At 45.7% G+C, this 15,334-nt stretch overlaps 1 protein-coding gene across 10 annotated transcripts in view; it reads left to right on the top strand.

Moving 5' to 3' along the window:
- Positions 1-15,334, top strand: part of prdm2a (PR domain containing 2, with ZNF domain a) — a 277,892-nt gene that overhangs the window by 190,543 nt on the left and 72,015 nt on the right. For 9 of the 10 annotated variants that reach the window (XM_072478398.1, XM_072478403.1, XM_072478396.1 and 6 more), the window contains one exon: positions 13,569-13,695. The exons of the other annotated variant lie outside the window; for it this stretch is intronic. In XM_072478398.1, coding sequence (XP_072334499.1) covers positions 13,569-13,695 — 127 coding nt within the window. The remainder of the gene's footprint in view (positions 1-13,568; positions 13,696-15,334) is intronic. 10 annotated transcript variants of the gene reach the window in all.

Here is a 15,334-nt window from a genome sequence, read left to right as displayed (position 1 = left end):
ATCTTTCAGCTTCTGTTCTCTCAAAATTCAAACTAAGATTACGCCTCACCCAAAATCTCACATAGTTAATGACAAAGTTAGTTTTTTTATTGTGCTTACAGTGCAGGTCTATCTAACTGTCATTTACTTTGGCTAAAGTGACCTGAGAACTGCACACACCAGTTCCAAGCTGCGGTAGGGGCGGCATGGTAGCACAAGTGGATAGCACTGTGGCTTTGCAGCGCCAGGGTCCCAGGTTCGATTCCCCACTGGGTCGCTGTCTGTGAGGAGTCTGCGCGTTCTCCCTGTGTTTGCGTGGGTTTCCTCCGGGTGCTCCGGTTTCCTCCCGCGGTCCAGGGACGTGTAGGTTGGGTGGATTGGCCATGCTAAATTGCCCTTAGTGTCCAAAAAGGTTAGGAGGGGTGATTGGGTTACGGAGATAGGGTGGAAGTGAGCGCTAAAGTGGGTCGATGCAGACTCGATGGGCCGAATGGCCTCCTCCTGCACTGTATGTTCTATGTATGTTTGTCTACCCCTTTTCTGTTTGTTATCTATACTATCAATCTTTTCACACAGTCTGACTATCCCTGATTCGCACGCTCTGGCTCTTCTACAGGCTCTTGCTTGCTTTTACTCTAGTGCTCTCATTCAAATTTTATTACTTGAGGTTCCAGTTTTGTGCCTCAATTGTATCAGTATAGTTATGTTTATTACAATTCAGAATGCTGACTCTGGACCAACCCAATTTTGGAAAGATAGAATTTTTTTTTTAATGTATTTTATTACAAACATATATCAAAACAAGTTGCAGCCAATAAACACCCCAGGGGGCAGCACGGTGGCACAGTGGATAGCATTGCTGCTTCACGGCGCCGAGGTCCCAGGTTCGATCCCGGCTCTGGGTCACTGTCCGTGTGGAGCTTGCACATTCTCCCCATGTTTGCGTGGGTTTTGCCCCCACAACCCAAAGATGTGCAGGGTAGGTGGATTGGCCAGGCTAAATTGCCCCTTAATTAGAAAAAATAAATTGGACACTCTAAATTTAAAAAAATAAATAAATAAACACCCCAGGAAACATGCTTTCCAACAATCAACTATACAGCTTGTACAACTTTTCCCCCTTTTTCCTTGCGCAAGAGGAAGTCCCGTTTACCCTACGCAGTGCCTCACTCCGTACTCCCCAATTGATCTCCCCTCCCAACTCCGCTTCCCATTTCTCCTTGATCTTCACCACCCATTTGCCTTCCTGCTCCCCCAGCCACTTCCCCAATTCTTCCCTCCCCTTCCACATCTGTAAGCAGCAGTCGCTCCAGCAAGGTGTATCCCGGTAACTTAGGGAACCCCTTCCTGACCTTTCGCGCAAAGTCCCTAACTTACAGATACGAGGGGAGGGATTCTTCAACCCCCCGCCGGGTCGGAGAATCGCTACCGCCCCGCCGGCTACCGAATTCTCTGGCGCGGAGATTTGGCGGGGGTGGGAATCGCGCCGTGCCGGTCGGCGGCCGCTGGCAGCGCCCCCCCCCCGCGGCGTTTCTCCGGCCCGCAATGGACCGAGTGGCCGCCTGTTTTTTTTTTTGGCCTGTCCCGCCGGCGTAAATTAGAGTAGGTCCTTACCGACGGGACCTGGCGGCGCAGGCGGCCTCCGGGGTAATCGGGGGGCCTCGGGGAGATCTGTCCCCGGGAGTTGCCCCCACGGTGGCCTGGCCTGCGATCGGGGCCCACCGATCCGCGGGTGGGCCTGTGCCGTGGGGGCACTTTATTCTTCCACACCGGTGGCTGTAGCGGTCCACCATAGCCGGTGCGGAGACAAAGCCCTCTGCGCATGCGCTAGGATGACGCCAGCTCTACCCTCTCCCTTAGCTCCTCCAAACTGGCGAACCGTTCCTCCAAATACAGATCCCTCACCTTGACCAATTCCACTTCCCTCCACCTCCTGAATACACTACTCACCCCTCCGGCTCAAACCCATGATTCTCACACAGCAGTTTTAACACCGACAGCCCCTCCACCGTAAAATGCCTCATCAACTGATTCCAAATCTTCATCGTGAACTGCACCACCGGGCTCCCTGAATACCTACTCGGCACCATTGGCAACATGCCATCACCATGGCCCTTAAGCTGGCCCCCCTACAAGATTCATCCTCCATCCTAACCCACTCTACCCCTTCTCCTTCCCACCATCGCCGCACTTATTCGCTGCCCAGTAATAATGAAGCTAACCCCCTCCCCCTCTGCCTCTGTAGCAGGGTCCACCCGACCCTCGGTACCTTCCCCGCCCATACAATGTCTGAAATAATTGTGTCCAATTTCTGAAAAAGGCCTTTGATATAAAAATCCTGAATAACCCTGAATAACATACAAGAACCTCGGCAGAATATTCATTTTTACCACTTAGACCCTCCTCGCCAAAGTCAACTGCAGTGTATCCCACCTCCTAAGATCCCCCCTGGCCTCCTCCACCAACTTCGTTAAGTTCCATTTATGGAGGCCCGTCCATTCCCTCATTACCTGAATCCCTAAATACCTGAACCTATTCCTTGCCACCTTAAATGGCATCCCCCATAAATTAGCCCGCTGTCCTAGCTCATTCACCGGGAAAACCTTGCTTTTCCCTCCATTCAGTTTATATCCCGAGAGCCCTCCAAACCTCCCCAGCAAGCCATGATCCTTCCCGTACTCTCCAGCGGGTCCGAAACATACAGCAATAGGTCATCAGCATAGAGCGACACCCAATGCATACTCTGTCCGCTCATAATCCCCCGCCACTCCGCCGACCCCTAAGAGCCAACGGCTCTGGCCAGCGCACCCCTGTCTCGTACCCCTGCGTAAATCAAAGTTTTGCAAGCTCGTATTATTCATCCTCACACTCGCCCTTGGTGCCACATATAACATCTAACAACCACACCCATGCCACAAATCTCAGCCTAAACCCAAACCTTCCCAGAACCTGGAACAAGTACCGCCACTCCACCTGATCAAATGCCTTCTCCGTGTCCATGGACACCACCACCTCCCGTACCAGAGCCCCCGACGGTTCATCACTACATTCAACAACCTTCTTATATTACTCGCGAGCTGCCTGTCCTTCATGAAACCTGTTTGACCTTCTGCAACCAACCCTGGGAAACAATTTTTCATCCTCCCTGCCAACAACATAGCCAATACTTTCACATCCGTGTTCAAAAGTGATATGGGCCTACACGACCCACATTTCACCGGGTCCTTCCCCTTATTCAAGATTATCGTAATTACTGCCTGCTTCATCATCTACGGCAGCTCCCCCTTCTCCAACTCCAGCTTCATTAAACGCCCCCAACAGATGCGGTGCTAGATCCGTCGCAAACTCCTTCTAGAATTCCGCCCAGTACCCATCCATCCCTGGAGCCTTCCCCGACTTCGTACCCCTGATACTATCCAGCACCTCCCTCAGTCCCAGGGGCTCCTCCAACGCCTGCCTCTTTGCTTCCTCCACCTGGGGAAACTCCAGCTCATCCAGAAACCACCCCATGTCCCCCTCCTCTCCCCCAAGTATGCCTCCCATTGTCCCTGTTAATACTCACTGAACGCCTCATTTATCTTCCCCAGCTCCGACACTACATCCCCAGCCCCAGTGCGTATCCTCAATATTTCAATATATGCTGGTGCGCCAGCATGCGGCTCGCCTTCTCCCCATACTTGTATTACACCCCTCTTGCCCTACATAATTGCCCGACTGCCCTCGGCATTGTCTGTTAGGAATGGGTAAACAGTCCTTCCAATTAAATACTAATTTGATAAGTATCCAATAGAAGTCACTGATGTATAAAGAAGTTACGGTGGCAATTTTGTGTGTGAAGTTGGACCAAAGAAATAAAGGTGTTTTGTGGAGAAGCAGAACTCTTGTCTGCTTTACTCTATAGCAGCCAGAATCTTGAATATTGTCAGCCTGTCAAATTGCTCCTGCAGCTTTTTCCTCCTCGCCAATCCCTCCGTGGTGGGCAACCTCGAATATTCCCTGTCCATCTCCATTATCTCACTCACGAGGCAGTCATATTCTTCTCTCCTTTCCCTATCCGTGTGACCCTTAAACAAAATAATTCCCCCTGGCCCACTGCCTTCAGCGCTTCCCAAAAAATGGCTGCCAACACCTCCCCATTCTGATTCAACTCCACATACTCCTTAATCGCCGCCTGCACCTTATCACAAAAACCTCCATCCGCCAACAACCCCGAATCCATCCTCCATCCCCCACTCTGCTCTCGTCCCGATCTAAACCGAATCTCCAGCCAGTGGGGTGCAAGGTCCGAAATAACTATCCCGCATACCCTGCCCCCTCCACCCCAACCAAAATCTCCTGGCTCACCACAAAATAATCATTGCTTGACTGCAGTTTATAAACATGTGGGAAAAAAGTATTACTCCCTTCCCCCTATGTTCTGAAAGCGTCATGGATCCACCATACCGATCCTCTCCATAAATCCACCCTGATCCCTTGCCATTCGTACCTACCCAACGACCTGGGGCTCGACCTATCTACCCTCGATTCTAGAACACAATTAACATCTCCCATGATCAACTGGTGTGTGGCTAAATCCGGAACGCTGCCAGCAACCCCCTCATAAAACCCACACCATTCCAATTTGGTGCAAACACATTTAGCAGCACCCGCGGCGTCCTTTCCAATACCCCACTCATGCATATCTCCCACCCGGACCCCTCACTTCCTTCGCACTAACAAATCCCATTTTCTTGCTCATTAAAATTGCCACTCCCCTCAATTTTCAATCAAACCCCGAGTGAGAAACCTGCCTGACCCACCCCTTCCTTAACCTAACCTGGTCCTTCACTCAGAGGTGTGTCTCCTGCAGCAAGACCACCCCGCTTTCAAGCTCCTGAAGTGCGCGAACACCCGCGATCTTTTAACCAGCCCATTAAGTCCCCAGACATTCCACGTTGCCAACCTTACCGGAGGCTTACGCCTCCAATCCCCTTCACATTTTGCCATCTACCCCACTTAACTCCAGCCCCCTTAATTCCACCCTGTACCTAGCCCATCCCAGATGGCCCCCTTCTCCGTCCTTAACCATGTCATCTCTCACCCCCTGCCATGTCGCAACAATCGCCCCCCAGCCACTCCTCTCTGCCCTCTCCCGCACCTCACTTTTGTTCACCAGTATTACTTGCTAGCGTGGCAACCCCTGCCCCGGCGCCTCCCAAAGGTCTCCACTCCCTCCATTCCTCAGCTCAAGGAAGAAGGCTCCCTGCTGACTTTGCCCTCCCCCACCCAAACAAAGACTCCTCCTGAACTCCACACCACTTCCCCCGGAGGCAAACAAACAAATGCTAAACACAAACAGCTCCATAAAACAGGAGGGGGGATGAAATGCCAGCACCCCGGTTCCCAAACATTGTGCACTCAGTTCTCCCCAGTTTATGCTCCTTGACCGCTTTTGGGGTTTCGAAGTAATACTCCTAGCCTTCAAATGCCACCCAAATCTCACCATGTAGGGCACCCCAAACCTGATCCACCGCCGGGACAGCACCGCCTTGGCCTTGTTGAACCCTGCCCGACGTTTTGCAACTCTGCTCCAATGTCCTGATATATTTCGACCTTATTCCCCTCCCATTTGTAGGTGCGATTCTCCACGGGCCAATGCAAAATCCTCTCTTTCTCCACAGCTCCTTTGATGGCCTTCGAGCGATCCTCCTGCATTTCCTTCCTCTGCTGGCGGAATTCTTCCTTAATAAAAGCCATCAACTGCTCCTTCTGGTTCTATCCACCTTACCCCAGCCCTTCCCCCACCGCCATCCTTGCACCAGTTACTGCCCCACAGGTTTCCTCCAACTCTTTGGCGAAAGTCTCTCACCGTCTTCTGCCGGGTTTGATTACCAGTAGACATGCCACTCCTAGGAGAAACTACTCCAACCTTCAACTACCCCTTTTCAACGAAATTCCATCCAATATCGGGTAAAAAGAGCTCTTTCCTGTGCCTTCAAGCAGGAACTGTCCTGTGTGCAACCACTCACACCATGGCCGCCACCTGAAGCCTGAAAGATAGAATTTTTAATTGTACAAAGCAAAATGCTATGCATGCTGAAAATCTGAAATAACAAATGCTAGAAATACTCAGCAGGCCTGGCAGCATTTGTAGAGAGTGAAACAGAGTTGATGTTAAGCTTTCAGAGAAACCTTTTTCCATATGTGATGAAAAGTAATCAAACTGAAACTCTAAACTTTGTTTCTCCATGGACACTACCAGATCTGTGCAGTATTTCCAGCATTTTCTGTTTTTAATCATAATTGCTCTGTTAATTTTTAAATGGGTTGAATGTTGTGAGTATTGTTGTGTAGACAAATTAATGCAAAGTACCATAAACAACAAAAATGAATAAATAATTCTGTGTTCATGGTATTGCATGATAGGGACACTTGCTGATGTTCTCTCAGAAATTTGTAGTTGATAAAGTCTGTAGTTATTGGTAGTAGATATCTTAATTAGAAAACAGTTTGATTGTCTATAATCTGTTGCTCTTGATTAATCAGGATTGATCTATTTAATATGAGGTAATGTTTTGCCAAATAGCATTTTAACTGGGGGGACTGGTAAGTGTTTCACTGACGCACTGTAGAATCCTGTAGTAGCTGATTGAGAAATGCATCGCGGGATGTAGCACTGAAGCATACATACTAAGAATTTCCTAAGTCTTGATCACTGCCCTATTCTGAATTAGGTTATAGAACATAGAACATGTGCCAGAACTGATCTTGCTGTCATTAGCCTCGCGCGAGATACAAGATCAGCTTGAGATCTCTTCTGATAAATTAATCTTTACTGGATCTATAGAATCCAGAAATTGAATTAGCACTGTAACTCATAAATGGAATTTTAAGCAAAAAAGGCTCCAGTGGCTGGCCATGAACACACTGGAATGATCATTATTCATTTGTGACGTTAGATAGAAATGTCATCTGCCTATTTTTGCAAAGAAGCCATCAAAGTCCAGTCTGGTGTCTTTATCTGAATTAAGATCTAGCTGACATCAGCAAACTTGCCCAGGCTTGGAAAGGTTTGTAGAACAGATACTTATGGCAACTTCACACGATTGAGAGATAACTATGGTTGAGAAAGATCACTCAACTAACTTTCTTGATGCATCCATCTAGAAAGACCTCCACCAATTTATTTGGAAGTCCATTCTAAGTGCTGACCATTTCATAACACTCTGGATTCCAGAGGTGAGAATGAATGCCCTTGATGTCAAGGCAGCATTTGACTGAGTGTGGCATCAAGGATCAAGCTGGAGTCGATGGGATTCTGGGAAACCCCTCTACTGGTTAGAGAGGCAGTGGCGTAGTAGTATTGTCGTTGGACTAGAAATCCAGATACCCAGAGTCATGCTCCGAGGACCCTGGTTTGAATCCTGCCAATGCAGATGGTGAAATTTGAATTCAATAAAAATCTGGAATTAAAAGTCTAATGATGACCATGAAACCATTGTCAATTGTCATAAAACCCCATTTGGTTCACTAATGTCCTTTAGGGATGAAATCTGCCACTTGGTCTGGCCTACATGTGACTCCAGACCCACCGAAATGTGGTTGACTTAAATAACCCCAGGGATGGGCAATAAATGCTGGCCCAGCCAGCGACACCCACATCCCATGAACGAATAAAATAAAAAAAACATACCTGGCACAAAGGAAGATGGCTATGGTGGTTGGAGGTCAATCATCTCTGTTCCAGCACATCACCTACCTGTGGGTAATGTCCTAAGCCCAACCATCTTCTGGCCTTAATGAAGGTCATTGATGAAGAAGCTGGGCAGCACAGTGGTTAGCACTGCTGCCTCATGGTGCCACGGTCCCAGGTTCGATCCTGGCCCTTGTCACTGTCCGTGTGGAGTTTGCACATTCCCTGTGTTTGCGTGGGTTTCACCTCCACATCCTAAAGATATGCAGTGTAAATGGATTGGCCACACTAAATTGCCCCTTAATTGGAAAAAATGAATTGGGTACTCTAAATTTATAAAATAAAAAATTGATGGAAGAAGCTGAAGTGGGAATGTTTGCTAATAATTGCACAGTGTTTAGCACCATTGGTGATGACTCCGGTACTGAAGCAGTCTATGTCCAAGTCATGCATTTGGACAATATCCATACTTGGACTGACATGTGGTAAGTAACATTCTTCCACACAAGTACCAGGCAATGACCCTCTCCAACAAGAGAGAATCTAACCATTGCTCCTTGACATTCAAAGACTATCATTGCTGAATCCCCCACTATCACAGTTACCATTGACTAGAAATTGAACTGGATTGGCCATGGAAATATTGTGGCACGGTGAGCAATTCCCTTCCTGGCTCCTCAAAGCTCGTCCACCATCTACAAGGTGAGGCACAAGTTAGAAATGTGATGGAATACTCTCCATTTGCCTGGATGAGTGCATCTCCAACATTTGAGAAGTTTGACATTATCCAAGACAAAGCGGCTTCACCCCTTGCACAAACATTCACCCCTCCACCACCGATACACAGTGGCAGCTGTGTGTACCATTTATAAGTTGCCTTGAGGGAACTCATCAAGACTCCTTAGGCAGCACCTTCCAAACCCACAACCGCTACCATCTAGAAGGACAACGGCAGCAGACACATGGGAGCACCACCACCTGGAAGTTTCCCTCCAAGTCTCACACCTTGGCTTGGAACTACATTGCCGTTCCTTCACTTTCATTGGGTTAAATCCTGGAACTCCCTCCCTAACAACACTTTGGGTGTACTTACACAAAGTGGACTGCAGCTGTTCAAGAAGGCAGATCACAGGGCAGCACGGTGGCGCAGTGGGTGAGCCCTGCTGCCTCACGGCGCCGAGGTCCCAGGTTCGATCCCGGCTCTGGGTCACTGTCCGTGTGGAGTTTGCACGTTTTCCCCGTGTTTGCGTGGGTTTAGCCCCCACAACCTAAAAATGTGCAATCTATGTGGATTGGCCATGCTAAATTGCCCCTTAATTGGAAAAAATGAATTGGGTACTCTAAATTTAAAAAACAAAAAAGGCAGATCACTGTCGCGAGGACAATTGGGGATGGGCAATAAATTATGGCCTATTCCAGGTACTCCACATCCTGTAAATTATTTTTTTAAAATTTAAAGTACCCAATTATTTTTTTCCAATTAAGGGGCAATTTAGCATGGCCAACCCACCTACCTGCACATCCTTGAGTAGTGGGGGTGAAACCCATGCAGACACGGGGAGTAAATAATTTTTTTAATGTAAAGAAGAGTTTACCTTTTATTAGTTTGAACCTGTGCCCCTTCAATCCTCATTGCATAATTTCATTAATTTTTTGAGTCCTGTGACTATCTTGTATGCCTCCAAGAACATCTCTTGGAATCCTCATTTCCAGTTAGAAAAACCCAGGTTTCTTCAGCCTTTCACAAAACTCAGACCCCTGACACTAAAGATGATTTAATAAAAATTTAGAGTAACCAATTATTTTTTTCCAATTAAGGGGCCATTTAGCGTGGCCAATCCACGTAACCTGCACATCTTTGGGTTGTGGGGGTGAGACCCACGCGGACACTGGGAGAATGTGCAAACTCCACACGGACAATGACCCAGGGCCAGGATTGAACCCGGGTCCTCAGCGCTATAGGTAGTAATGCTAACCACTGCACCACCGTGCTGCCCCGACATTAAAGGTGATCAGCTTTGGGGCTTTGCCCATCATTGCTCATGATCAGAACTGGCCCCAATACTCAGTGCAGCTTTACCAGAGCAGAAAAGTGTTATCACACCCTACTTTGACCTATATACTCCTGTTTTGACTAATAGCTTGTTGATTCGCTGCTGTGCACTGATTCGGCATGTTTAGCATCCAGGCTACTAAAACTCTTGTCTCTCCCTCAGCTCAGCTGGCTGTAGAATCATAGAATCCTTACAGTGCAAAAGGAGGCCATTCAGCCCATCGAGTCTGCACAAACTCTTTGAAAGAGCATTCTACCCATCTCCACTCTCTCTTTCCGCCCCCCCCCCCCCCCAATCCCCATAACATAACCGAACCTGCACATCCCTGGATACTTGAGGGGCAATTTATCACCTGTCCTACACATCTTTGGACTGTGGGAAGAAACCGGAGCACCTTGAGGAAACTCACACAGACACTGGGAGAAAGTGCAAATTCCACACAGTCACCCAAGGCCGGAATTGAACCCAGATCCCTGCCACTGTGAGGCAGCAATGTTAACCACTGTGCCACCATTCCACCACGCTAGAAACCAAATGACCCTGAGTAATCGTGTCACTTTGACAGCTCCACATTGGAGTCAAATTGACATTCTCTGGGGGTTATGAGGTCGGTGAGGTGTTGGGGGTTATATCTTCCTTGCTTTGTAACTCCATTTTCCCCAATGCCAAATTTTCAGTATTTTTACAACTTAAAATAATCTCTGTGTTCCATACTTTACCAATTTCCCCCTTCCTCTCCTTTATAAATTAGCAATGTCACTGGGTTGTAGTACATATACCCTATGTACCATAAGTGCAATAAAACGTAAAAGCAGATGCTGGAATCGGAAACAAAAATAGAAAATGCTGGACAATCTCAGCAGGTCAGACAGCGTCTGTGGGGAGAGAATGGCTAACGTTTCGAGTCTGGATCACTGTTTTTGCAAAAAAATGTATGTCACTTACAAATTTCTTCCAATTCATTCTGGTTTCTGGATCACTTTCAATATCATTGCACCTCCCAGTTTTATATTAAGTACAAATTTTATTACTGAGTTTCTGGATCCAGGTGATCTATATAAATTAGAATCAGTTGTGATCTCAGTGTTGAGTCCGTAATTGACCTTCCCCAGTCTGACACAATTCCAATAAAAAGTAATTGTTTCCTATCCTTGCCAGTTTCATAACCACTATGAAGTTTATCCTTGATTTTGAGTATTGTTTCCTGGTCATTACTATAGTAGGCACGTTTAGTCTCCCTAATGCCACCCTTCAGGTCACTGATGACTGGTCTCCAAAAAGGTCCAAATCTATCTGTAACTACCTTTTTTGCCCATGTCTTGCCAGCTAGTTCTAAATCCAGCTCAACTATTACCACCATTGTATTGAAATGTTCAACTTCACAGTAAGTGCCAATGGTTGTATAAAGTACGTAACTTCTAAATTCCATTGTACGTTAACACACACCTTGGGTTTTTTTGGACTGTCACTGATCATAGTCTTCCTTGTTAAATAGAAAAGTAAATGATCATGATTGGCACATTATTTTAAAAAAATTACTGCTGGGGCCAAAAGGGTAAAATGTTGTTTTACATTGTGAAGTGAAAAGGATGGAACAACCCTAACTAAAAACAGAAAGTGCGGGCAGCACGGTGGCGCAGTGGATTAGCCCTGCTGCCTCACGGCGCCGAGGTCCCAGGTTCAATCCTGGCTCTGGGTCACTGTCCATGTGGAGTTTGCGTGGGTTTCGCCCCCACAACCCAAAAAAAGATGTGCAGGCTAGGTGGATTGGCCACGCTAAATTGCCCCTTAATTGGAAAAAATGAATTGGGCACTCTAAATTTTTTTTTTAAAACAGAAAGTGCTGGAGTTATTCAGCGGATCTTACAGCATCTGTGGAGAGACGAACAGAATTAACATTTCCGGTCAGTGATCTTTCATCAGTACTGGAAAAATGTAAGATGATTAAAGCAGTACAGCAGCAGGGAAAGGAGGAGAAAAGGCTCACCCCCACAGGCTCAACCACCGGCTCAAAGACATCATGATGCACATTGAATGTTGGCTTTGTCCGCGAAGCCCACGTTCCATGAAAGAATTTGTGAAAAAGGAACAAAAGGACCTGGGTTTATGGTGGAAGACAGGTGAGATTAAATGGCAAAGAAGACAGTGGTGCAAGGCAAAAGAGTGATGGGACAAGTAAAGAAACAAATGTGTGTTCAGAGATGTTAATGGTAAAATTAATAATGATTAAAACCAGCTGTAATCCAAAATTTAAAAAGGGGCAAAGGGTGCAATCTGAAATTGTTGAACTCCGTGTTGAGTCAGAAGTCAGCAAAGTGCAGAATCAAAAGATGAGTTCCTCGAGCTTTCGTTGAGCCAGTGGGATATTGCGGGAGCCTACGGTTAGAGTAGAAGTGGAGCAGAGAGTTAAAATGGCAGGTGACTAAAAGCACAGGGTCTTGCTTGCAAATTGAATGACCACCCTGCCTGCATTTGGCCTCTTTGAGAAGACCACATTGTGAGTGGCAATACAGCGCATTAAATTGAAAGCAAGTAAATCAATTTCACTTGAAAGGAGTATAGGGAGCCTTGTGGAGTGAGATGAAAGGGCAGGTGTAGCATCATACACTTGGGAAGATGCTGCAGGAACAGGAGAGAGGGATGTTGGAGCTGACTGAGGTGTGAACTGGGTACAGCAGAGGGGAAGAAACCTTCAAAATGCTGAAAGGGGTGGGGAGAGAAAGATATATTTGGTGGGTGGCATCACTTGGAAGTGGTGAGAGATGAAGAATTAGATCTGAAGGCTGGTGGGGTGGAACTGTACTGCAGTTCTGGGAGGTTGAGGAAGTCAGTGGACTTGCAATGGATATAGGTGAATAGCCTCTCCCAGAAATGGATTCAGAGAAGTCGAGAGCCCAGAAGGTCGGCCATATGAGGGAAGAGGGAAACATCTTAACTTAAATGGCCTGTGCTAAATTCATATGAAACACATCTGATCTGTTATTTTTATTATTTACCTGATAATATGTAGTTGATGCTTGATGTGCCTGTGTCCTGATGTAGGACCCTTCAATGCTTTTTACCAGGTGGTGTGAAAAAGAGCGCAGTGCGGCGAACAGTCGCACTATTATATCTATGTATCGTCCATAACACGAGTCTATCCATTGGTTTATGAAGTCAGCAGCCCTAGATTATGGAAGATGGGTTTACTCTTAGGATGGCTATCTATCTCCAGTGGGATTCACTGTTGAGCCTAGCATTCACATTACCTGGATGACATGGTGGAAGGTGAAACTGCAACCTACTAACAGAGGAAGTAAGAAATTAAACCGCCTTGTGGAAGTAACCTCTGCAGTGCAAGCAGTCAACACAAAAACGTTATAGGTTTTATTTTTAGCCATTGATTTCTTTAAAAACTACGTTTTTAGTTCTGCCATACAATTTTGACATTAGGGAAATAATGGGAGTGTAATTTATAATCCGAGTGAGACAGATTGCAGGCCTATTTTGGAGGTCTGAAGCTGTCTTTATTTTGAGAGACATGTCAAAGCACAATGAGCTGAGTCTTAATCTGACTGCAATGTAGCCCTCCAACCACCAGGAGTTGCAGTGTTTTACTGAACCTTCAATACCATCTACACCCTCTTGTCCTAAAGCAATGCTTTTGTTAAGAAACCACTTCCCAGTTGTATTGAGATAGCTTTGGTTCAAAGAGTGCTTCCTGTTGGAGTGTAATCATATCACAGTCAGGGAATAGTTTTGTAGTCGGGTGTAGAGCAGTCTTTAAGCTCTCCAGGCCCCACAGCCGACTTCGAGGATCCTCGACTGCTTTTTTTTTACAAGCCTGGCACTGATTGGTGCAATTTTCTTTATCCTGTCTATAGCCCATCCAGCCAGGGGAAGAACTGTTGGTGTGGTACAATGGGGAAGACAACCCAGACATTGCAGCTGCTCTAGAGGAAGAGAGAAGTAATAATCTGAACAAGAGGAGCTCTCCCAGAGGCAGGAAAGGTAAGGGAAGCTTCATAGTTCTTTTGGGTTGGTGACTGGGTGGGGCAAGTGCAGTACAAAACGTACCTCCTACTTACTCTCCAGAGTGATTTGGGGAGGGGAGAAAGGAATATTTTTTGAGTTTTGAAAGTACTGCAGGACGGGATGAAGTGAGCTCAGTTAAACTGCAGTTGTGCTTTAGGAGTGGCACAGGAATGTCAGCTGGAGAAATGCGACTGCATGACCTTCCCAGGCTTCTGACTCCGACACTGTTGTAGAGGAACATTGAAATGCAGAAATACTGCTCTAGCCATTTCTCATTTAAAGCTCCACTCTTTCTCTTTCGTTTTAAAAAAAAAAAATTTGGCCATGGCTCCTAAAAATATGAAAGCTCACTTTTTTTTGATACATTGGGAATTTGGAAACTGGTGAGAGGTTTGTGATTGTGACTTTTAGAAATGTTTGCTTGAACAAAGATGACCCTTTTTGCTAGTGGGAGACAACGTTGGAAGTGTAGAAGCAGATTGAAGTGTATTAGTGAATTGTGTTATGTAAGCAGTTTCTAATTTCAGAGGCCTAACAAAATGGATGCAGCTGCTTAATAATTCACTGAAAAACTTGATTGTTCCCAGCATTTTACGCCAGTCTAAATGTTGCTTTGTCTTTTATCTCAGAATTTGAAGCACTATAGAAAAATAACAGCACGGACTGTTTCTTAAATCTTTAAGTCCATCCATTCTGAATAAATTGATTTTATTTCTCTTCCTTCCCATCCAATAATTATTTTTTTCCTCGCCTTTCCAGTCAACAAAATACTTCTATGAAGTACTTTTCTTCAGAGGATGGCTGCAATATAAAGGAACACAACAGGGTTTTTGATTTAGATTCAACTTATTTGACTAAAAGCAATGAAACTCTGAAATTTCTTTTTCAAATAAAACTGGAGAACAATATTTAAGTTAGTTGTTTGATTTGGCGGTGTGGAGAGACAACAGAAAATTAAATTGAAATCGACCAGAATACAAAAGAATGACTACTCTTGGATTAATTTAGAATTTAATTAAGGCTGATGGAGGAACATTTTCAAGTTGTAATGTAACATTTACCCCTTTTAAAATCATGCCTCCATATCAAACGTTTAAGAATAGTGCAGTCCAGCTAGACTATTTACAAGAAAAAAAAAATCATTGGTACTGTATTATCATTTTTTTTTAAATGCAAAAACAGTAAGGTAGTGATCCAGATCTGCCTCAGGGTCCGTAATGGAATTATTGCAAGACAGATCTTTTTTGAAGCACGGCGGTCAGCAACATTTATGGGAAATAAACTTTCTGTAAAGCAAAAATTTCAAATAATTCTTCATGAAAATATGAATATTGATAAATTTTAGAACTAGTTATTTGTCCCTCACCAGGAAGTAGTAATTTTACAAAGAAAAATGGCTGCAGCAGGAATCCTACTCCTAAGTGTTGTGAATCCTGATAAACACACAACTGGTTTGCCAAGAGGAATGTTGTACTTTTTTTTATTTTAGAGTATCTAATTCTTTTTCTTTCCAATTAGGGGGAAATTGTAGCCTGGCCAATTCACCTAGCCTGCACATCTTTGGGTTGTTGGGGTGAGACCCACGGGGAGCATATGCAAACTCCACACCGACAGG

This window comes from Scyliorhinus torazame, chromosome 16 (genome assembly GCF_047496885.1).
Source record: "Scyliorhinus torazame isolate Kashiwa2021f chromosome 16, sScyTor2.1, whole genome shotgun sequence".
Lineage (NCBI taxonomy): Eukaryota > Metazoa > Chordata > Chondrichthyes > Carcharhiniformes > Scyliorhinidae > Scyliorhinus > Scyliorhinus torazame.
This window is presented reverse-complemented; position numbering and strand designations above follow the sequence as displayed.